We start from the raw sequence: 24,142 nt of genomic DNA on the forward strand, positions 1-24,142 counted from the left end.
AATAATACCTAAATCCGTTTCCTTCCTTTTTTCCATTTGAAGATTCGTGTGTGGTTGAAGGAGATCCTCATTATTACACTTTTGATAAACAAGTCCATCATTTCATGGGAACCTGCAAATACACGTTATCTCAGCTGTGTAACGACACCAGTTTGCCATATTTCAATGTTGAAGCAGCAAATGAACACCGAGGAGGGAACACGCATGTGTCCTACGTCAAATATGTAGACATTGATGTGTATGGCAACAGGATCACACTGGGCAAAAACAGAGGCGTACAAGTAAGTGTGACAGATATATTAGTATTGGATTATTAGACTCCCTTCTCTCTCCCCTCAAAGCGACAACATCCAACGATGACCCCTGGGTCACTTGGCTAGTAAAGCAAGCTAAAGCTGGACAACTCGACTGCTTCCAGTTCATAATAAATGCTTTGCTGGCCTGGGGCACCTACCAGACTGCATAGAGAGAGAAACAGATCAATCTGTGATACCCTCACTCTCTTTCCCATAGTGTGCCACAAGGCGCTATTTTATCACCCACATTTTTCAACATCTTCTTCTTCCCTCTTGGCTCATCAGATCACCTACTACTCATGTACTAATGATATTCATCTCCTGGTCCCTCCTTGATCGCACCCAGATAGAGCAATCATAAACTAAATGAATGCATGGCAAAGATCTCCTGATAGCAGCACCACAATAAACAAGCTCAGCTCAAACATAGTAACATAAATGACAGGACTCGAGTGGCACCTTATAGACTAACCAATTTATTGAACCATGAGGACAGATATATCACATAGTACCATAGTAACATAAATGACAGGACTCGAGTGGCACCTTATAGACTAATCAATTTATTAAACCATGAGGACAGAATCCACTTTATCAGATATATATCACATAGTACCATAGTAACATAAATGACAGGAGTCAAATGGCACCTTATAGACTAACCAATTTATTAAACCATGAAGACAGAGTCCACTTTATCAGATATATCACATAGTACCATAGTAACATAAATGACAGGACTCGAGTGGCACCTTATAGACTAATCAATTTATTAAACCATGAGGACAGAATCCACTTTATCAGATATATATCACATAGTACCATAGTAACATAAATGACAGGAGTCAAATGGCACCTTATAGACTAACCAATTTATTAAACCATGAAGACAGAGTCCACTTTATCAGATATATCACATAGTACCATAGTAACATAAATGACAGGAGTCAAATGGCACCTTATAGACTAACCAATTTATTGAACCATGAAGACAGAGACCACTTTATCAGATATATCACATAGTACCATAGTAACATAAATGACAGAAGCTGAGTGGCACCTTATAGACTACCAATTTATTAAAGCATGAGCTTTCGAGGACAGAATCCGCTTCATCAGATGCACCACATAGTACCATAGTAACATAGTTTTGTCAGCAGAAAAGACCAAATGGTCCTTCCAGTCTGCCTAGCAAACTTCCCACGACAGGAACTGCTGCTCCATGTAAGTTACCCCCAAGTGTCTGCCAAGGATATTAACTGCCTCTCCATTGCTTATTCTTGGGATAAGTAGCTTGGAATCTATCTATCCCTTGGGATCCTTCCAGGTACTTCTGACCTGTTTAGACTGTTGAAAAGATGATACTAGACTTGATGGACCTTTGGTAAGTCTTATGTTCTTAAAACATTGAAATCATCAACAAAGTATGCAGTGGCGCAGGGAAAATAGCAAATAGAATGTTAAGAATTATCCAGATAGGAATGAAAAATATCATATTGCTTCTTTACCAAGCCATGGTATGACTGCACCTCGAGTACCGTGTGCAGCTCAAGAAAGACACAGCAGAACTAGAAAACCTGCAGAGGAGGGTGACAAAAATTGATAAAGGAGATGGAACGGTTCCCCTTTGATGAAAGCTAGGACTCTTCAGCTTGGAAAAGGGACGACAGTACATGATAGGTTTACAAAATCATGAAAGGAGCAGAACAGTTAAGTAAAGAACATTAATTTATCCTATCAAATACAAACAATGGAAACTCCATGAAACTAACAACAAGCAGATTTAACACAAATCCTAGATTACATGATCTCATGATGCTATGAGAAGGGGAGGATGTGATTCTCTTCCCTCTCGGGCCCAGTCTCTCCCAATTCTGGGCAGAATTTGCTGGTGTTTTGGACTTTATCTGCAGTCAATATTAACCTGGTGCACCTAATCGGGAGGGAGTGCTGTTTCTGGATATGTCAGCTTGGACAGCATTACAGAACTAGGTGCAGACAGCCATAAAGTTTTTTGCAGGACCCTTTTGTTGACACGCAAAAAAGAACACAGAGCAGCCTGAAAGAGCAAGTTTTTGGATTGTTTGTTTAAAGTCTCTGTCTCTTCCTGCTTATTCTGTTGTTTTGGCCTTCTAAGAAGAAGGGGGTGCGGGAGAAGTTGTTGCCCTACATGCAGCTTACCAAAGTTTCTATAAAAGGGACAGTACATAATGCTAAAAAAGTAATTTCTGAACCAGTGCAGACTGTAATTTCTGTGTCCTGGCATTTCAGCCTGTGAGCTTACTTTCAATTCCCTTACGTACGGGGGAAGGTAAATTTGGTTTGCGGTCCCACTGGTGATGTTAGATTTGCTTTGGCAGATACCCATTCAGCGGGTGTAGCTATTCTTATTCATATGAATTAGCTTCTGACAGTGACAAAGGAAATCAGAAGCCCGCAGGCATGGTATGTGATTCCGGTAGCTGAGCTATGCCACAAACCGTTGTTCTTGTGCAATATATATGCTCCTAATAACTATTAGGGATGTGAATCGTTTTTGAACGATTAAAATTATCGTCAGATAATTTTAAAATCGTCCAAAATTGTTAGAGTGCAGATACAATACAAATGCCCCCGATTTATCATCAGGGGCATTTGTATTGTATCGTTAAATAGGGCGCGAGAAAACCGGCACACCAAAAAAACCCCTAAAACCCACCCCGAACCTTTAAAAGAAATCCCCCACCCTCCCAAACCCCCCAAAATGTTTTAAATTACCTGGGGTCCATTGGGGGTTCCCGAAGCAATCTCCCTCTCTCTCTCTGGCCACGGCTGCGTTGAGAAATGGCGCCGGTGGCCCTTTGCCCTTATCATGTGACAGGGCAAAGGTAGCGCCGGCGCCATTTTGTTTCCTGGCTCCCGACGTCACGCCTGCTGGAGATCACCCCCGGACCCCCGCTGGACCCCCAGGGACTTTTGGCCAGCTTGGGGGGGCCTCCTGACCCCCACAAGACTTGCCAAAAGTCAAGTGGGGATCCGGGAGCGACCTCCTGCACGCGGGCAGTATTGCCAATCTTCAAAATGGCGTCGGTGCTACCTTTGCCCTCACTATGTCATATGGGGGGTTCGGGAGGGTGGGAGATTTCTTTTAAAGTTTCGGGGTGGGTTTTAGGGTTTTTTTGGTGTGCCGGTTTTCTCGCCCTCCCCCGATTTACGATTTTTAACGATTTTTTAAAACAAAAAAACCCAACGATAAGATTTCCCTCCTCCCCAGCCAAAATCGATCGTTAAGACGATCGATCACACGATTCACACCTCTAATAACTATGATCAGCTTTTCTTTCAAAGCATTATAGTCTCCTGTCCCATTATTCAGGATTTTGAATGGTATGACGGGGGATTTTAATCTTCAGGACCCTGTCCTTTACAAATCACAAAAGGTTTAGGGACCCTGGACTTATAAGGATAAAGGGTTTCATCTCCTGGAAGAAGACTTGAATGTAGTAGATCCTTGGAGACTTTTGCATCCCCTAGAGAAAGATTTACCCATTTGTCTAGAGCACATTCCTTGAACTCAAGGATAGATTACATTTTAGTTTCTCAGGGCATTTTTTCTCAGGTTATGAAGTCAGGGATAGGGGATCTCACATTGTCCCATCACACCCCGATTTGGATGTAGCTGGGCTGGGGGGTTATAGATCAGGAGAGATCAGTTCCAAAACTTTCTGAAATCAAGGTGGAAAGATTTTGAATTGCATAAAGGGAGAAATAGAGATGACCCCATTTTGTTTTCGTTTACCGCTAAGGCAGTTCTCTGAGAGGATAACATTCCTTATGTGACAAAACGTAGGAGGGATATAGATAAACCACGTTTTCTTTTGGAAACACAACTGGCTAAGGTAAAAAATTGTTGATTACAATAAAGAGGCTATTTGGCCATTAGGGAGGCTTTAAATTCACTGATTCATCAGAAAGCGGTAAAATCTATAATTTATTATAAATTTAAACTGTTTCAATGCAGTAATAAGTCTGGCAAGTTGCTAGCTAATCTTATTAAATCATATGTGGGCTCCCATTACATTAGTACTCAAGACTAAGGAGGGGAATCTAGTGAATACAAATAGGGAAATAATTAAAATGTTGAGACATTTCTATCAGTCATTATACACTTCTGAGGGCTGCGACCTGGAGAAGTGTAGAGCTTTTCTAGAGAAGGAAAACATGCCCAAACTCACTGTAGCTCATTTGGCATGGCTGAACAGACCTATTAGTTCACTAGAGATTCATGAAGGTATTTGTAAAGCCAAAACCTTAAAGGCTCCAGGACCTGATGTATGCACAGATGAATTCTACATATCCCTATTAGACCAGCCTATTGAAGCTGTATTTCATACCTTGTTGGAGCATGGAGAGTATCTGAAGGATATGAATTTGGTGCAAATAACAGTATTACCTAAAGTGAGGAAAGACCCTATGTTCCTGGCTTCCTATCACCCGATATCATTATTGAACTTTGATCAGAAGCTCCTTGCTATGATTCTGGCTGACAGGTTGGCTGTTCTTTTGCCCACAATCATTGAACCTGGTTAGGTGGGATTTGTCCAAGGCCGCCAAGCCTCAATGAATGTTAGACTTTTGTTAACAGTTAAGACTTTGCTGAAAAGCCGTCAATTGCCTTTTCTGACTGTCAGTTTTGATGCGGAAAAGGCTTCTGACAGGGTGGAATGGTGTTATGTATTTTTTGTCTTAGAACATATGGGATTATCAGGGTTAGTTCAGCAGATGATAAGTTTGTTATACAATGACCCCAAAGAATCTGTGGTTGCTAATGGTGTGCAATCTGAGCTATGTTCCATAGGAAGGGGTATCTGTCAGAGTTGTCCACTTTCTCCAGCTCTCGTTTTATTGTCTTTTAAAGCAGTGGAGGTAGAAGGGATTCAGCTACTTCACCAAGAGTTTAAGTATACTGCATTTGCTGATATCGTAGTGTTCCTATCTAAACCATAAAGTTCCCTGAAAGCTCTTTTGCTGCTCTTTCAACAATTTGGGGGATTTTCTGGCTTGAAGCTTCATATAGACAAATTAGAGGCTTTCATGTTCCCAGCCTCGGTATGGACCTTATGGTTGGGTGAGTTTACATTGATGTGGGCAGAGGGATCTATTTGGTATTTGGGGTTAAATTTTCATCTGACCTAGATCAGTTGTATGAGCTTAATGTCTTTCACCTTTTGGCTCATACTAAACAAAAGTTCCGGATCTGGCAGCATTTGCCCCTATCAGTGGTTGGGAGGATTAACCTTTTCAAAATGGTTATATTTCCAAAATGGCTCTATGACCTTCAAAGTCTTCCCCTTTATTTATATTCATGGGATTTGAAGTCTTTGGATACTCTGTTGTTATTCATTTGGGGGATAAAAAGCACATATTGCGCTATTATATATGAAGAAAAATTGGGCTGATGGAGATTTATTTATTTATTGATTTTTATATACCGACGTTCATGTACACACATCACATCGGTTTCCAATTAGGAGATCTTGGGCTTCCAGATATGGAATTTTACAATCTGGCATACACCTGCTAAGGGATTTGCTATTTGATTAATCTATATATATCAATCTGGTGGGGAAAAGGCCTTTGGTTAGTCCTTCAGAGTTATGATATGTTTTACATGCACTTATGGTAAACCTCCAAGAGGATGGTCGAAATCTTTATTGATATCTCCCCTAAAGTGGGCTTGGAGATCCATAGCAAAAATATATGAGGTCCTCTTTTTGCTCTCAATGGGGAATTATGGAGTGGTTATATCGTTCTCTGATTTTAAACAACAATATGAGTTGACTGATTCTAGTAACTTTTCATATGTTCAATTGAAACATTGTATGGCCACTCTACCAAGGGAGGCCTTAGATTCTGTGTTTTTGGATTTCTTGGATGAATTATTCAAACCAGAGTTGGTGTCTCAAATTCATAAAGGGTTCAACAAAATGAAACCCAGATTAGACTTTGAACCTTTGGTGAACAGATGGAAGGTGGGTAGTGGATTTTTTATTTTGGAAGTCACGGTCCACACTGGTTTCAGTCACAGTAAGAAAGTTTCTTCGAATATATATCTTAGAGAGTTGCAATATGAATTTTTGAGGAGACCATTTATTTCTACAGCACTAGCCTTTAAGGCGGGCATTGCTACTATGGAACAATGTGCGCATTGTGGTGTTGTTGTAGCACACTTTCCCATTCTTTTGGTTTTGCACAAAGATCCAACCTTTTTGGTTAAGCATCTCCAGCTGTGTTTCGACAGTTTTGGGATACGTTATTCCACAATCCCCTGAAGCTTTCTTGTTAGAGCATTTTCCCCCTTTTCTCTTTCAATCTGAGGGTGATAGGCTATATACCCGTAAAGCATGTGTTCTGGAGAAGCGTATCATTCTTCTTAACTGGAGAGGAGAAAACGTGCCTTCCATCTGGCAAAAGCATAATCTTCTAGATGACATGGTGCAAATGGAAATTTTGGCCCTACAGATTACTGTTAAACACAGACATTTCTTTTTAAATATTTGGGAGAAATATTTCCAGACTCTGCCACACAAGGCTAGAAGCTTGATTTTGAACAATGACATGCAAGTTGTATATTTACTTGCTATCCCTGTGTGTTTCTGGGGGAGGAAAGGGGTTGGGTAGGAGGTTTGGAGGTTGTCGATGATTACTATATTTTGTATTTTTACATTGCCTTCCAAGTACATAAAAAAAACCTCTGTGCTTGGCTGTTTTGTTTGCAAATGTTCTTTTACTGTTAATAAAAAATGTTTTGAAACGTAACACAAATCGTAGAAAGTCTTTCTTCACAGCGCACAATCAAGCTGTGGAATCTGTTGTGAAGAGATGTGATCAAGGTGAATAGCATAGTAAGATTTAATAGAGATTTGGACCAGCTCTTGGAAGAAAAGTCCATAAAACATTATTAGCCAGGTAGACTAGAGAAAGCTATTGCTACCCAGGTAGTGAGTAAGAGGAAATAGGTCTCTGGAGACAGATTGCTGGGCTCGATGGTCTGACCCCCACATGGCATTTCTTATCTTCTAATGTAGTACCTGAGAGCAGACCTTCCTAGGACCAGTCCTAACATTGTGAAACTCCTTTCCCTTCAACATCAGACAAGGAACAAGTTTTCTAGTCTTCATAAAATTACTGAAAGTTTTTGAAACTGCCTTCCCAACTCAAAATGCATGTGAAGATGGGTGTCTCTTACAGTACTAACGTCTGAATCTTTAAAAACTCTTATTGCAAGGGTACTATAAAACTGCACCTTAAAATATTCTGCTACTACAATTCATCCTTTATGGAATGTGTACCAAGGAATTCCAGAAACCCACCCTATTAGCACTAAAACTGGAATTGTGTGTCTACATACACAATTACCTCCCTTTAAATCAGACTCTATTTATGCTATTATTCCATGCATTATGGGAGTAAATTTCAAACCTATGGGGTAGATTTGGGATATAGGCCTATACTTCTTGATTTTAGATAGTTTGTGTATAAATTACATCACACATGTTACACCTTCTAATGAGCAGATATAGCTTTATGCTATAAAGCCCGAGTATTTTCAAGGTGAACTTATGTATATAAAGTCGCTTTTAAATACTTAGGTAATTGCTGTTTGAAAGTCATCTTGCGTGTTGTAACACGCTTTGAGATATTTTGATTGAAAAGCATGAAATAAACAATGACGAGAGATTAATTATAAGAAGGAATTGTAAATGTGATTTATCACAAATTAATTATTCTCACCCATCATTTCTATCTACAGCTTAATGGACAATCAGAAATCTTACCCATAAGCTCCTTACCAGACTTTCAGGTCTTCCTGAGTGGACAGTACGTTCTGCTGACCACAAACTTTGGACTGAACGTGAGATTTGATGGCAATCACAGAGTAGAAGTGACTCTTCCCAGCAAGTACCAAGGCAGAGTTTGTGGAATGTGTGGGAATTACAACGGGAATAAACTCGATGACTTCCTAAATCCAGATGGAGAACTAGAAACAGACTCCGTCAGCCTTGGTAACAGCTGGCAGGTTCACAATGACACAAGGTACGGTGGTTTTTGCAGTACATCGTACATTAGCATAAAATAGTCCCAAACTTCTTCCTGTTAGAAGAGAAAGCCACAGAAGTAAAGTGAAAGGTTCCTCTGAGGAGAATACCCTGAGCACAAGATGAAATGCACAGGACAATACATTTGAAGAAAAGGTTTTAAAATATTAACAAAAACCATTTTCTTTAGCAAGGAGTTTTCCAGAGTTTCTTATCAACGGAGCAATTTTGCAGCTACAATAAAACTGCAAAGTCCACAGTAGTTTTTACCATTAGCCTTTTACTTGCCTGTGTTTTTCTTTGCCATGGATTACTTTGTGAGTTTACTTTAATTGGACATTTCTACATCTAGAAGATTTATAGAAGTGTTCTTAATCTTCCCCTCATTACGGATACACAGAAATTAAGATCAACAAATTCATTCAGGCAAATGAGACACCCAACAGTGAGGGCACAGATGAAGTGATCCTGGCCTTGATATGAAGAAGTCCTAGAGAAATTCTGTGAGAAATTGATATAAATAAATCCCTGTAATTTACAGCAAAACTTTCCAGTACTTCCTAGAAGGGTTTCCATCCTTAGAAGAAAAGTTCTTATTAGATTTCATTACGCAGAATATTAAAATTATTCCAGCTGTTTCTTTTCTTTCCTTGCAGCTGTTCTCCTGGCTATGATCATGAACCGAACTGTACTGAAGAGGAGAAACAAATCCTGGAAAGCAGCAGCTTCTGTGGAATCATCTCTGACGGAAATGGGCCCTTTAAACGGTGCCATTCTGTGTTACACCCAGAGGTTTACATCACAAACTGCATTTATGACTTGTGCGAATTGCAGATGGATCCTGACTCGCTGTGCAGGAGTCTGCAGTCTTATGCCGACGCTTGTCAAGCACAAGGCGTGACACTGGAGCCCTGGAGGAATGCAACATTCTGTCGTACGTAAAGAAATATTTACTCTCGTGATACCGTTTTGCTTATTACTCATGAGTAATTTAAGCTTTATTAGGTAGAAGGCAGAACTACTATGAGCTAGCTCTGTAATAGAAATGTTCCGTGTTTGGATCACTACAGGAATTAAACATTACCCGTGGGAGAGAAAATAGGTGTTGATTTGATGAGGATTAGCAGACTCCATTTCTCTTCTTTTGTTTGCAGAGAAAAAACATGGAGTAGATCCAATCAGTGTCAAACACTGAATCATGGATTTTATTCTAGAACTATGATTTCATTGGAGTTAATCCATTTGAACTGATTTAACAAGAATATTTCAATATGAGTTTGGACACTGATAAATGGTTTTTATTTCACAGCAATCGACTGTGCCCCTCACAGTCACTATGAACTGTGTGGCTCGGCCTGCCCTGCTACCTGTGTGAATCCAAGTGCCTCTTCGCCTTGCCCCCGGCCGTGTGTTGAAGGTTGTGTCTGTGACAATGGATTTGCACTCTACAATGACAAATGTGTTCCCAAATACCAGTGCGGATGCTGGGAAGACGGTATTCACTACCCTGTGGGATCTACCTTCTGGACCGATGACACCTGCTCAGAAAAATGCAGCTGCCCCTCAGCAGGAAGTAAACTTAAGTGCGGTGATGGCACATGTCCAAAAGACCAGTTCTGTGGAATTTCCAACGGAGTCCCCGGCTGCTACCCCTACACTTACGGGATCTGCCGCGTGCACAATGATCCTTACTACAACACATTTGACAAAGAGACTCATTACTTCATGGGCACCTGCACCTACACCCTGGCCAAACTTTGTACTAATTCCACTTCTCTGCTGTATTTCAACATTGAAGCTAAAAATGAAAATCGTGGAAATTCAAAAGTGTCCTATGTTCAAAAGGTTTTAATTGAGGTCTACGATCACAAAATTGAGCTTATTAAGATGGAGCCATCTCGTGTTAAGGTGAGTGTGATAGTGTTACATTACATTTTTAGGACATTTTCTTCCCATTTTCTCTAATTGTTTGAACCCCTCCCACCCTTCAACTCCAGATGGCATGTTGGGGTTGTACAGGTATTGCCAGCTCCAAAGGCTGAAGGGAGATCTCCTCCCTCAGTGCCACTGTAGGGTTAGCAGGGGGCACCACAGTGCTAGCAGCTGCCTTCCCTTCTTCTGTTTCAGATGCATTATTTTGTGATATGCACAAGCCCACCCATCCCCATCAGACAAGAAATTCAGGCACGAGCACACAGTGCTATGAACTGAGCCATGGGGCAGGAACATTGGTGAATAGTCGTACAATAATTTAACACAGAAGTCCTGATTAAAACTGATTTAGATTGTATGTGTTGTATGCCTAGAGAGGAGATATATTCCAAAATCTTTAGTGAAAATCTTTAGGCAAATTGTTGTGCCTGAAATTGTTCATAGGTTTGCCGGCTAAGAATTAGCCTGTGGTCGTAGGTGCTTCTCGCTGGGTAGAAAATTTACCCCAGAGTAGATGATAGCAGATAAAGATGAATTAACCCATCCTTTCTGCACAGATAAGTCAGTTTTTGTTCTTTGATTTTCTACAGTCGAGGTTAGATGACCATGAAAGTTCACATACTTCCATGTCTTTCCACCAAGCTTTGTAATCATCTAAATAGCTCCAAACTAAGTGAGGCTCTGAACACCACCTCCAAAGATTCCCTAGCCCTGGCTTACTTGGGTAATGGAAGACCTGATGAAACCAAGAATCAAACACAGGTTCTCTGCATGACATGCGGGGCACTGCCACTGAGCCATGAGAATGACCCATGTTTACTTTTTCTGATCCTTACCCCTCTTTTTCATAGGTCAATGAAATATGGACAACCCTGCCGATAACATTGGTAGGTGGCTCTCTTAAAATAACCAGGAGTGGCCGATACGTTGTTTTGGAGACTGATTTCAAACTGAGTGTTTCCTATGACACTGATCATTCTGTGGAAGTGAAGGTCCCTACTACCTATTTCAACCTGACCTGTGGCATGTGTGGTAACTTCAATAATCGGAGACAGGATGATTTCATGATGCCCAATGGACAGCAGGCTAAGAATTCAAACGAATTGGGAAATAGCTGGAGAACAGACGACAATGATCCCTCATGTGTAGTTCCGACACCAACACCACCAACTAATACTTCCTGTGATGAAGAGCTCTACAAAAGTGATCTTTACTGTGGACTCTTAACAAGCAAAGATGCACCTTTCAGTGTCTGTCATTCAGTGATCAACCCAGAGAGCTTCTTCACTAGCTGCGTCATGGAGCACTGCGCTGGGAACCAGGTTTTGTGTAAAGCTTTGGAGGTCTATGGTGATGCCTGTCTGCGAGAAGAAGTCACTATTCCCAGCTGGCGAAACAGAACTTTCTGCTGTGAGTATTCAGGAGTAATCTACACTGCATACATTGGGGTAGATTTTAAGAAATTGCACATGGGCATCCATGTGTGCGAGCTACCCGGCGCGTGCTATAAAATCGGGGGTTGGCGCGTGCAATGGGGTGCAAAGTTTTGCACCCTGTGTGTGCCGATGCCCGTGGCCTTCACCCGTTCCCTCCCAGGCCGCTCCGATTTCGGAGCGCCCTGGGAGGGAAGTTCCTAACCCCGTAACCTAACCTCCCTTCCCCTTCCCGTAACCCTCTCTTCCCCTAGCCCTATCCTAACCCCCCCAACTTTTATTTTACCTCTTGTTCTTGCCTCTGGGCAGGCGCAAGTTGAGCACTGCAGCAGCCTGCCGGCACGCGATCCTCCAACACTGCGGCAAATGGCTGCTGTGCCAGAGGCTTCTGGCCCCGCCCCTTTTTCGAAGTCCCAGGACTTAGACGCGTCCCGGGGCTTTACGCGCGTCGCCGGGCCTTTGTAAAATAGGCCCGGCACACGTAACCCCACCTACACGCGTAAATCCTATGTAAAAATAAATTCATAATGCCTGCTATATACTAAGTCAGGGGTGGCCAACTGCAGTCCTCGAGAATCACATACAGGCCTGTTTTTCAGGATATCCACACTGAATATACATGAGATAGTTTTGCATACAATGGAAGCAGTGAATACAAATGTATCTCATGCATATTCATTGTGGATATCTTGAATACCTGGCCTGTTTGTGACTCTCCAGGACCAGTGTTATCCACTCCTTTACTAAGAATTTTCCCTTGAATATCTAACATATACTTATAAACCCTGAAGCCTGTGTTTAGTGAGAACATTTTTCAGTCAATTCTAACAACATGTTCAGATTAGTTTGCTTGCTTATCTTACTTATAGATGGAAGAATAATTTTATAACGCTGAGTGTTGGCGTAAAGTCTGCATGTACCTTTTATGCATAGACTTTAACCCAAATTTTCCAATCATACTTATGCACATAAATTTTCTTTAAAACTTCCCACGTAATGGCCTAGAATGCACACCCAGACTCTCCAAGAATGCCTCTCACCCGTCTGCATAAAAGTGTGTGCTTTGCGCGTGCCGGCGGCCTATGCATAAAAGTGTGTGCAAGATCGGGTCCTGTGCATATTCTTATAGGAACTGAGCTCTGCGCTATTTAATAACAGCCATTTATGGCATTTTCCATATAAAAGGCTTTGACAATCAGGTCCTATTAGGATTTTGCTAATTGTTCTTGAGAATTGATTGTAAAATCAATTTTTATAGCTGAGCTTCAGTGTTTTCCTCACATCCCACATAGAATTTGAAAATAACATTGTGGTCGACAGGTATTTAGTTTACGGGAAAGCATTTATTCTGAATGTAAATCTTATTGAATGTGTGGTACAATTTTAGCTTTCATTCAAATGAATATTACAACCATGATTATCACATTCATAAATTAGAGTTTAGTTTCCTATTGGAAGTACTAGCTGTACATGCATTACTCTATAGCTACAGTGCAACATATTGCAAAAGCATTTAATAATTTCATCTTCGTAACTATTAAATGCAAAGGAACGATACACCGATGTACCATGATCTTAGACTGTATTTATCACCATGCTCCCCCAGTGTTGATTTATATTATATTGTACCTTTGATGTCCTACATTTAATAAGAGATATTTTTTATTTTAGCAATACCCTGCCAAGTCAATGAGCACTACAATGCTTGTATGACTGCCTGTCCTGCGACGTGCATTGACCCTTCCGCCCCCGAAAACTGCAGTAAGCCTTGTGTTGAAGGCTGTGAATGTGATGATGGATACGTGCTCAGTGGAGGATCTTGTGTTTCTGTGGCCGACTGTGGATGCTGGTACAAGGACACATACTATGCTGTAAGGGAGTTTCCTACATCAGACTGATTAGTTTTGTAGATGTTGCATTGCATGAGGATATTTTGGTCTTTATATCTTTCTTGCAGAAAGGAGAGCGCTTCATGGAAGGGAACTGTGAGAGCAGCTGCCAGTGTAAAGGCAATAACCATGTGGAATGTGCTACAATAACTTGTGGACCAGATGAAATCTGTAAGGTTCAAAATGGTCTCTTGGGATGCCACCCCGCAAGCACTGCTACGTGCCACATCTATGGTGACCCACATTATATAACGTTTGACGGGAAACTTCACCACTTCCAGGGTTCCTGCAACTACACAGTGGCTGAGACATGTGGGAACACATCGGTCAGCTTTAGTGTTACCACACGAAATGAGCACAGAGGCAACCCAAGCTGGACAGCCCTTAATTCCGTAGCGCTTACTGTGAACGGCATTCATATCGCACTCAGAAAGCGCAATCTTGTCTACGTAAGTAGCACTTTCTGGCTGATTTTACATTATCGTGGGCCTATTTCTGTAGATCAACAAGTGTTATAATGATTGGGAGATAATGTAGGCCTCTGTGAGAGACTAATTAGTTTTCGGATTTCCATTCATAAATGGTGATTAGGCTGCTTTCTGAGATGCTAATTATATTCCTATTTGAAACGAAGAGTAAAATTATGCTGCCTGGAAGTTTCTCCCAATCTGTAGAATGAATGTTAATACTGTCATTTTTAAACTCATGATAAGGTCACTAAATATAGAAGAATGCAGCATTCCCCCCCCCCCCCCCACCCCCATAATGCTTAGGTGTCTTTTCAGGACTGAAAGGAAGGCATCATTCTATGATAATTATTTCTTTATTTTATTTGACTGTTATGTATTTTTTGTTTTTAATATAATATTTATTGTGTATCAGATTATGAAATGTTTTATAAGTAAATCACTTTGATTTTATAGGAAAGGCGGTATAATAGGATAAACTAAATTTTCCTCTGCAATCAGGCTGGCAAATCCACATGAGTGGGTTATGCAATTCTACCAGCAGGAGACAGAATAAAAACTGTCATGGACATATAGCCCTGCGCCAACATCAGCACGCCAATATTCTCTGTCTCCAGCAGATGGTGGGCATGCATCTACTTACTGGGGATTGCTTGTGAATTGAAAAAAAACAAAACAAAACAGGAAAATTGAGAAGAAAAGGAGAAGTTTGCTGGTATCGCTTGAACTCCTGAGGTGACATCAGTGGGTTCCTCCATCAGTTAAATGCCTTTAGTTCAACAAACTTGTCAGATGTGAACTTAAAAAAAAAAAAAAAAGGCGAAGCAGTTGAAGGACAAGGGAGGCTCGGCGGTGAAGGCTTTCATTCTCCCGCCCCCTCCCCCCCCCCGGCCGGAGACATGGTAGTGCTCTCAGCCAGGGAGGGCTGAGCTCAGGTAAAAAAAAAAAAGAAAAAAGAAGGGAGAAAGAGAGAAGGGAGGTTTATTTCCTCTATTATTTCCTTTCCTTTGGCATGGGTGGTTGACATCTTTTCCTCTGTTCCCTCTTACTTCTCTGAGGAGTTTAGTGAGGTGCGGTGATGGTGCAGACTCAGGTCGAGCAGCCTTTGCTAGACCCCGCTCCCAGGCTTGGATTCTTCGAGCCATGTGGTAGGTCATGGAGGAGTTTTCGCGCACTTGCTTGTGTGAATTCACGCAGCACTAGCGGCACTAAGGTGTAGTGACTTTGACGCATGCATGATGCCTACTTGTATATACAAGGCTATGGCATGTATAGTGCATACTGACTGCTTACTTGAGCATGTACTGAGCACCTGCTTGTGCACTCAGTATATGCTCTTGTACATGTGTATTTGAGCACCCTGCTTAAGTGCATACTGTGTGTACTTGAGAGTGTATCTTATTTGGGCGCACAAGAACAACAAGGCAGTATGGCACCAGTGACAAAGAAGTCTAAGCGCATACAAGGGCAATACAGCCAGGGATTTCTGCGAGTCTGTGTCAGTGCTGCCTGGAAGCTCGAGGTGATTTGCCTCCTACTGGTTTTGCTGATGCTGGTCCGTCCCTTCAGACAAGGAGAATTGGAGCTGAAGGCGACACTTTGGGGGCGTCCCCTTCTTCAGTTGACCCAATGACAGAGATGTCTTCAGGGGATGTTCCATCAGAGGATGTAAGATTGGGGCCTATGGGGCCTGGTATGGACCCATCCTCCTCTTCCTGGGTGGAATTTTTCCAGGGAATACATGCATTTCTGTAGGGGTGTCCAGCAAAGATGGCAATACCTTAAAAAATCAGGGTAGCATTCTTGGGGTTCCCAGTTGTCTGCCATCATGCACAAGCGTCACAGTGCAGAAGTCCCTGAGGATTTTCAGGAAGATGTGGATAAGGGTGACTCTGAAGAGGATTTGGGTTTCTCCAATCTCGAAGAGGGGGAAATTCCCCCAGATTTAGAGCCACATAGAACTCTGCTCTGTTTCATTCATATAGATGTGTTGCAGAGTCTGTTCTCTGCGCTGGGTGCGCCTGGGTGTTGGTCTATGGGTGCACAAAAGAAGGATCCCTTTTTGGTCACTCTATGCAAAATGTTGTTTCTTTCCCCTCCTGGATGCAATTCAAGAGTTGATTGACCTTCTGGAGTGTTCCAGAAGCAAACTTTAAAGGAGGACACGCTTTGGCGGATCTGTACTCCTTGGATCTGGAGGCAAGGGAACAGTTGCGTTTCTCGAAGGTTGATGTGCTGGTGTGTTCTGTGAAAAGCAGACCACCATTCTGGTGGATGGAGGGGCAGCTCTAAAGGATGCTCAGTATAGCAGAATTGAAGCTATCCTTAAGCAGGCCTAAGGTCGTAGCAGCTCGGGCTAGTCTACGTCTCTTTCAGGAGGCTGAGGAGTGGGGTCAAAGATGGAACCAGGGCACAGGAGCAGCCTTTTTAGCTGATACAGGCTGTGACCTTGTTTGCACTGCTGCCAGAGGCATGGCTTCCATGATAGCAGCCAGGTATCAGCTATGGCTGCGAAATTTGTCGCTGGATACAATTTCTAAATCCAGTTTCACGAGGTTACACTTTAAGCATTCTCTTTTATTTGGAAGTGAATTGGAGAAAATGGCAAATAGATGGGGAGAATCCCAGGTGCCTCATTTGAAGAGAATAAGAAGCTGGCATCACATCCTTTTGGGGCAAGAAGCTGCGCTAGAGACTACAGGCATTTTCTTCCCTATAGGTGAGAGACTGCTCAAAGGTCATGACCTATCAGTAGGTCTCAGTCCTTTTGGCCCAGAAAGCCTCAGAAGAATGTGGCATCCTGGAATGGAGTGCCTCGATCTGCACAATGAAGATGTGTGGCCTCACCTGCTGGGACAGGAGATAGGCAGGCATCTATCTTGCTTTTATCAGAGGTAGGTCCAGTCACATTGGATCAATGGTTCCCGGAAGCAATAAGAGTTTCTTCGCATTCCTCCAGATACCTTTATGGTATCTCCCTGCAACTCCCTACAGAACAGAGAGTGGCAGTGGAGACTACCTTAAGGAGGCTGTTGGACTTGAAGGCCATAATTCTTGTTTCAAATTGCAAGAAAATATGGGCTGCTATTTCATTTATTTTGTTGTACCTGAAAAAGAGGGATCCTTTCAGTCCATCCTTATCTCAAAGGAGTCATTCAGCATTTGCGGGTGACTCTGTGATCTGTAATAATGGCAGTGCAATCAGGGGAATTTTTCATGTCTCTAGATCTGATGGAGGCATATCTGTATATTCCCATTCTCTGGAATCATCAATGATTCCTCAGGTTTGCCATTCTGGGACTTTATTATCAGTTTCAGGCCCTATCCTTCAGGCTGGCCACTGCAATTAGGACCTTCTCCAAGGTCATGGTGTTGGTAGTGGCGTCCTTGCACAAAAATGGCATCCTGGTTCACCCGTATCTGGATAACTGGTTAATTTAGGCCAAAGCATGGAAGAGAGTCGCTTGGACTCTCGCAAAGTGGTCTTATTACTGCAGAAACTAGGCTGGGTGGTAAACTTAGCCAAGAGCAGCTTACAGTTGTTCCAGACACTGGAGTATCTTGACGTTCTTTTCGATACAAAGCAAGGCAAAGTGTTTCTGCCAGAGAGTCATATTCAGAAATTGATTGCTCAAGTTCAAGCCTTGAGAAGGACTATTTGCCTGACAGTGTGGTCTTATCTACAGGTTCTGGGTTTGATGGCAGCCACACTGAAGGTTGTGCCCTGGGCGAGGGTGCACATGCGACCTCTTCAGCGCACTTTGTTTTCCCGGTGGAGTCCGCAGTCACAGAACTACATGGTGAAGCTTCACTTACCATTAGAAGTGAGCATCCACTTACAGTGGTGGTTGCAAGAGGATCATATCAGGAAGGGAGAAATGCCAGAATGGTCAGAACATAAGAAATTGCCATGCTGGATCAGACCAAGGGTCCATCAAGCCCAGCATCCTGTTTCCAACAGAGGCCAAACCAGGCCACAAAAACCTGGCAATTACCCAAACACTAAGAAGATCCCATGCTACTGATGCAATTAATAGCAGTGGCTATTCCCTAAGTCAACTTGATTAATAGTTGTTAATGGACTTCTCCTTTTTTGGCTGCTCCAGTTCGTTTCTCGGGTGAGATTCAAAAGTCCAGGGGCTTTTTAACCAGTGCTGTATGCATTTTGCATTACAGCCTTCTCAGTTCCCCACAGCTTTTTCCAAGACTACTTACATTCTATCTTATCTTGATGGAAGGGCTTTGTCTTGGGCCTCTACACTGTGGGAACACAAGGATCCTATTTTGCAGGACATAGATGGATTTTTGGACTTATTTAAATCCATTTTCGATGATCCTGCTCGAATGTCTGTTGCTGGTTCTGCTCTGGTGGATCTGAAGCAAGGCAACCGACCACTGGCTGATTTTGCGAAAGAGTTTAAGACTCTTGCTACAGAACTCTGCTGGGACTCCAAATGCCTGAAGACCCTCTTCTTCAGAGGCCTGGATACTCGCTTGAAAGACGAGCTGGCCGCTCGTGAAACACCTGACTCACTGGATGAACTAGTGACTTTGGCTACTAGGATCGATCACCGGCTTCGTGATAAGGTGAAAGAGCTCCAGCCTAATAGAGGACCTGGTCAGAAGGAGGCTAGTGCTAAACCTGCACCTCGGAGGTTCCAGTAATTCCTGCTGCCAGTGGAGATGAACTGATGCAACTTGGTTGCAGACATTTGACTTCCAAAGAGAGAAGACTTCAGAAGAGGCATGGTCTATGCATGTACTGTGGACAGACTCGTCACGATGTCCCAACATGCCCAATTCGTCCGGGAAATGGATGGGCCTATGTCCTGCAGGACTGTTCTTAGGCCTTACTACGCCCTCTCCTCCGCTCTCTCTCCCAGTCTCCTTGATCTGTGGACCGTCTAAGGTTCAGACTCTTGCCCTGGTGGATTCAGGGGCAGGAGGCAACTTTATTCTTCGACGCCTAGTGGAACATCTGAGAATTCCCCTCGTCACCTTGAAGGTTCCACTGTTCCTATCCTCCATCCATGGAGAGCCCTTGCCAGGTGACGTGACTTGCCAAACCATACCAGTAACTCTCTACATCGGAGCTCTCCATATTGAGTCAATTCCCTTCTTTGTGTTAGAGAAGGCCATGCACCCTATCGTCCTGGGGTTACCCTGTTGCAGTCGACAATCCCAATTTGACTGGGCATCCTTGGAACTCTCCCGCTGGGGCCCAGGTTGTCATGGGAAGTGCCTTAAGGAGATTGCTCCTGTCATCTGCATGCCTACTACTCCAGCGATGCCAGGACTGCCGCCCAATACGCATCTTTTAGTGATGTGTTTTTCAAAGAAGCTGTTGACATCCTTCCTCCGCATAGGTCCTATGACTGTGCCATAAGACTGAAACCCAATACTGAACCTCCTAAAGGACGTGTCTATCCACTCTCAGCGATTGAGAACAAGGCGATGTCCGAAAACATTGAGGAGAATTTACAGAAGGGGTTTATTAGCCATCGAAGTCTCCAGCCAGCCCAGGCTTCTTCTTTGTGGGGAAGAAGGATGGTACCCTACGTCCTTGTATCGATTACTGAGGTCTGAACAAGATCAAGATTAAAGACCGCTACCCCTGCCTTTAATCTCAGAGCTGTTTGACCAGCTTCAGGGGGCCAAAATATTCTCAAAACGTGACCTGAAGGGGGCCTACAACTTAGTTCGCATTCGTAGTGGCAACGAATGGAAAACAGCCTTCAACACTCGAGACGGCCATTTTGAGTACTTAGTTATGCCCTTCGGCCTGTGCAACGCACCCGCTATATTTCAGAACATGATGAACGACATCCTGTGGGACCTGCTGTACAAGAGTGTCGTGGTATACCTGGATGATATACTGATATTTTCCCAGGTTTTGCCCACTCATCTAGAGGATGTCAAGCAAGTACTATGCCGACTCCGTGTACACTGGCTCTACGCCAAACTCTCTAAGTGCGAATTTCTTTTCTTGGCTATATCGTGTCTAAAGATGGCTTCCAGATGGACCCTCAAAAGCTCGAGAGTATCAAAAATTGGTACCAACCTACCAGCTTGAAGGCCCTGAGATGATTCTTGGGATTTACCAACTATTATAGAAGCTTTATAAAGAACTACTCTTCTTTAACAGTACCCTTGACCGCAATGACCCGCAAGGGTGCCAACGCTTCAAAATGGTCTGCGGAGGCCATTTCCACGTTTGAGAAACTAAAGACTGCCTTTTCCATGGAACCATGCTTGTGGCATCCTGACCCCAACAAGCCCTTTATCGTAGAAATTGACGCTTCAGATGTCGGCGTGGGGGCTGTATTGAGCCAGACTGGAGATTCTAAAGCCTTACGTCCCTGCTCTTTCTTCACGATATTTCTCCCTGGCAGAGAAGAACTATGGGATCGGCGATAAAGAGCTCTTGGCAATAAAGCTTGCATTCGAGGAATGGCGGCCTTGGCTCGAAGGCGCTCAACATCAAATAACCGTATTCATGGACCACGAAAATCTAGAGTATCTCCGCCATGCGCAACGTCTTAACCACAGACAAGCTAGTTGGTCCTTATTTTTCAATCGTTTTGACTTTGTGCTTAAATATCGCCCCAGAGACAGAAATACCAGAGCTGATGCCCTTGTCATGCTCTTTTCTCTTGGAGGATGTGCCTGAAGAACCTCAGCACATAACTGACCCGAAGAAAGTCATCTTGGCGACTACACATTATGTGCCTGCTGGTAAGATCATCGTGCCTAAACACTTCAGGAAGAAATTGCTCTTTTGGGCGCACGATTCCAAGCTGGCTGGCCATCCTGGTCCATGCCGTACCCTGCTCAAGATCCAGAAGTTTTATTGGTGGCCTACTATCAAGAAGGATACCCTATCCTACGTGGTATCCTGTACCAACTGTGCCAAACACAAACTTGTGCCAAACAACAAACCCCTTCTGGCCAACCGTGGGGTTTGCTGCAACCACTGCCAGTTCCGGAACAGCCCTGGACACACATCGCTACTGATTTTGTAGTCTATTTACCCCCTTCTGGAGGAATGAATACCATCTGGGTAACAGTCGATCGCTTCAGCAAGATGGCCCATTTCGTGGTGCTGCCTAGCTTACCTTCAGCCTTGGAGCTTGCAAAGCTCTTCATATCGCACATTTTTCGCCTTCACGGCCTACCAAGACACATTGTCTCAGTGTTGGTGTTTGAGATAGTTGTGGGTGGATCCTTGGGCCGGAGGCAGATGACCACGCCCCTGGAGGAAGATCCTGAGAGAGACCACCAGTCAGGCTCAGAGTATGGAGACAGACACACACACTAGTTCTTTTATTAAACAGTATATTAACCACCAGAGGTGGCAGTAGTGAGCTGGAAGTGCCCGGGAGGGCTGTAGTCCCTCAGGTACTGGAACAGCGATCCTGGATAACTGAGCTGTAGAGAAACTGAATATAGTGAGTAGGCATGGTATGCAGAGTTCAGGACCAGAACCTTGATGGTAACATTCACACAATAGTCTCTAGAAGTAGTCCAGGTGTTGGAATGAGTTAGGCTCTCAAGGAGCAAATACCTGGTTCCAGGGAAAGCTCTGAGAGAGAGAAGGTAACTCACTGGTGTAGTAGGCAGTGATGACTTCCAGGCAGAATAAGTATTCAACAACCAATCCAGGAACATGGGCCCTCGAGGAGCAAGTACCGGTTCCTGACTGTGACCTGAAAAACAAAGAGAGAGCGAGGCCCCCGAGGAGCGGGTAGCCCTGGTAAGTCCAAGAAGGCAGAGCAGCTTAGGTAGAGTAACCCCAGTCCATATCCAATTCCTTGCTAACTCGATTAGTTAGCGATTTCTGAGATCTTACATATCCAGTATGGATGACATTTGCGCCACTGCTGGTACATCAGTCAGGGCCGCACCATGCGTGCCCTTAGGCTCTTGTGAATCATGGCGGTTTGCAGCATCGAGCCGCTCTGGGGACGCCGGAGGGAGTCGGCAGAATGACCCCACGGCAGCCAATCTTCCACTTGAGCACGAGGGAGTCGCCAAGGAGGGTGGAGTGGAGACGTCGCGCAGCGACGGTCGCAACACTCAGACCGAGGATCTCGATTCACGGCAAGATTCTGGAGGGCCTTGTGCAAGTTATTCGACATCTCTCTAGACTATACTTCAGCCTATCATCCGCAATCAAATGGCCAAACAGAACAGATGAATAGAACCTTAAAACAGGACATTTGAGGCTACGTGAGCTGCCGTCAAAATAACTGGGCCGAACTGTTACCTTGGGCTGAATTCGCCATCAACTCTCATCCAGCAACATCAACTGGATCAACACCTTTTAAAGTGGTATATGGACGCTCTCCAACACTGCCACGTCCCCAGCAGCTCAATCTACTGCTGATGAAATCCATAATCTGTGGACTCAGACGAAAGACATGCTAGTTAAAGTTAGTGACCGCGCTAAGAAGTTCTATGATGCTCACCATTCTCGAGTGCCCGGCTTCAAACCTGGTGACAAAGTCTGGTTATCTACCAAACATCTCAGACTGAAGTTACCCTCCACTCGGTTCGCTCCTTGCTACGTTGGACCATTTCCAATCCTCCGACTTCTTGGCAACATCACCTATAGTCTGAAGTTACCACCTGGACTAAACATCTACAACGCTTTTCACGTTTCACTCTTGAAACCTCTCTTACTCAGTGAATTCTCTTCCAAGACTCAGGAACCACCTGCCATCAACGCAGAAGATGACCTAGAATTCAAGGTTGAAGAGATTCTTGATGTCCGAAGACGAGACAAAACACTTGAATACCTCCTTTCTTGGGAGGTTTTCGGCACCGAAGAAAACTCTTGGAAGCCTCAGGCTAACATCCTTGATAAAGAGATGCTCCGTCAATTTCACCTCGCACATCCTTCAAAACCTAAACCTGGTACCCGCAGAGGAGACCGCCCTTTGAAGGGGGGTACTGTTACGACTGTCACTGCCCGATGTCTCCACTCCACCCTCCTTTCCTCTCTGGCGACTCCTCCCGTGGTTGATGGACGTTTGGCTGCCGCGGTATCTGCCTGCCGTCCTTTTTGGTGTCTCTGGTCCGGCTTGGGCGCTGCCTCTCGCCATGCTGTTCAGCTGCCTTAGGGCGCGCGTGCCGCGCGGCCCTGCTTCAAATATTTTCTTTGGCACGAACCTCAGGGGCATCCCCCTGTGATGACATCACGCATCCCGGGTACAAAAAGCCTACACTACTGCTAGCAACAGGTATTCGCACTGGTGAACTCCTACGGATGGGATTCGCTCTCCATACCTAGCTACTCTGCCTCTCCATTATTGGACTTACTCTATTTGGGGTACCCGCTCCTTGGGAGCCTCTCTATTCTCTTTCAGGTCACTGTCTGGAACCGGTACTCGCTCCTCGAGGGCCCATGTTCCCGGACTCGCTGCCTGGACTTCACTTCTGCCTGGAAGATACCGCTGCCTACACCATCAGTGAGTTACCATCTACTTCTCTCAAACTGTTCCCTGGAACCAGGTACTCGCTCCTCGAGGGCCTGCCTTTACTTCAGCTCCTGTGTTCCCTACCAAGAGAAACCGCTGTCTGAGTACTCAACCAACGAGACTCTATTCCAGAACCCTGCATATACTTCATTGTACTCACTATCTCAGTTTCTCCTCACTACGGCACAGCCATTGTGGGATCGCTGTTCCAGAGCCCTGAGGGACTACAAGCCCAGCCGGGCTTCATCTCTGCTCACTACTGCCACCTCTAGTGGCTCCTCAATACTGTTAATAAAATATCTATCTGTGTTGTGTGTCCTAAAGCTGAGCCTGACCTGTGGCCCCCTCACGGGACTTCCCCTGTGGGCGTGGTCAGCAGCCACAGTGTCCAAGGGTCCACCCAAAACCTTACAAACAATAACAAACAGTTAAGGGTAATTTCACACAGTATCCGAGGGCCTTGACTTTTACGGTCTGGTAAGCACGGGTGTAACCTGCACAGTGCAGCAGATACTAGATTAAGCTTGCTGGGCAGACTGGGTGGATCATTTGGTCCTTTTCTGCCATC

The 24,142-nt window shown here is 44.0% G+C and overlaps 1 protein-coding gene across 1 annotated transcript in view; it reads left to right on the forward strand.

Moving 5' to 3' along the window:
* The window catches only part of LOC115099616 (IgGFc-binding protein-like), a 277,960-nt gene that overhangs the window by 162,768 nt on the left and 91,050 nt on the right, over positions 1 to 24,142 (forward strand). Inside the window, exons 48-54 of the mRNA XM_029617348.1 lie at positions 43 to 281; positions 8,089 to 8,372; positions 9,031 to 9,308; positions 9,684 to 10,282; positions 11,158 to 11,716; positions 13,411 to 13,610; positions 13,697 to 14,077. Coding sequence (XP_029473208.1) covers positions 43 to 281; positions 8,089 to 8,372; positions 9,031 to 9,308; positions 9,684 to 10,282; positions 11,158 to 11,716; positions 13,411 to 13,610; positions 13,697 to 14,077 — 2,540 coding nt within the window. The remainder of the gene's footprint in view (positions 1 to 42; positions 282 to 8,088; positions 8,373 to 9,030; positions 9,309 to 9,683; positions 10,283 to 11,157; positions 11,717 to 13,410; positions 13,611 to 13,696; positions 14,078 to 24,142) is intronic.

The sequence above is a fragment of the Rhinatrema bivittatum genome, chromosome 9 (genome assembly GCF_901001135.1).
Source record: "Rhinatrema bivittatum chromosome 9, aRhiBiv1.1, whole genome shotgun sequence".
Taxonomy (NCBI): Eukaryota; Metazoa; Chordata; class Amphibia; order Gymnophiona; family Rhinatrematidae; genus Rhinatrema; species Rhinatrema bivittatum.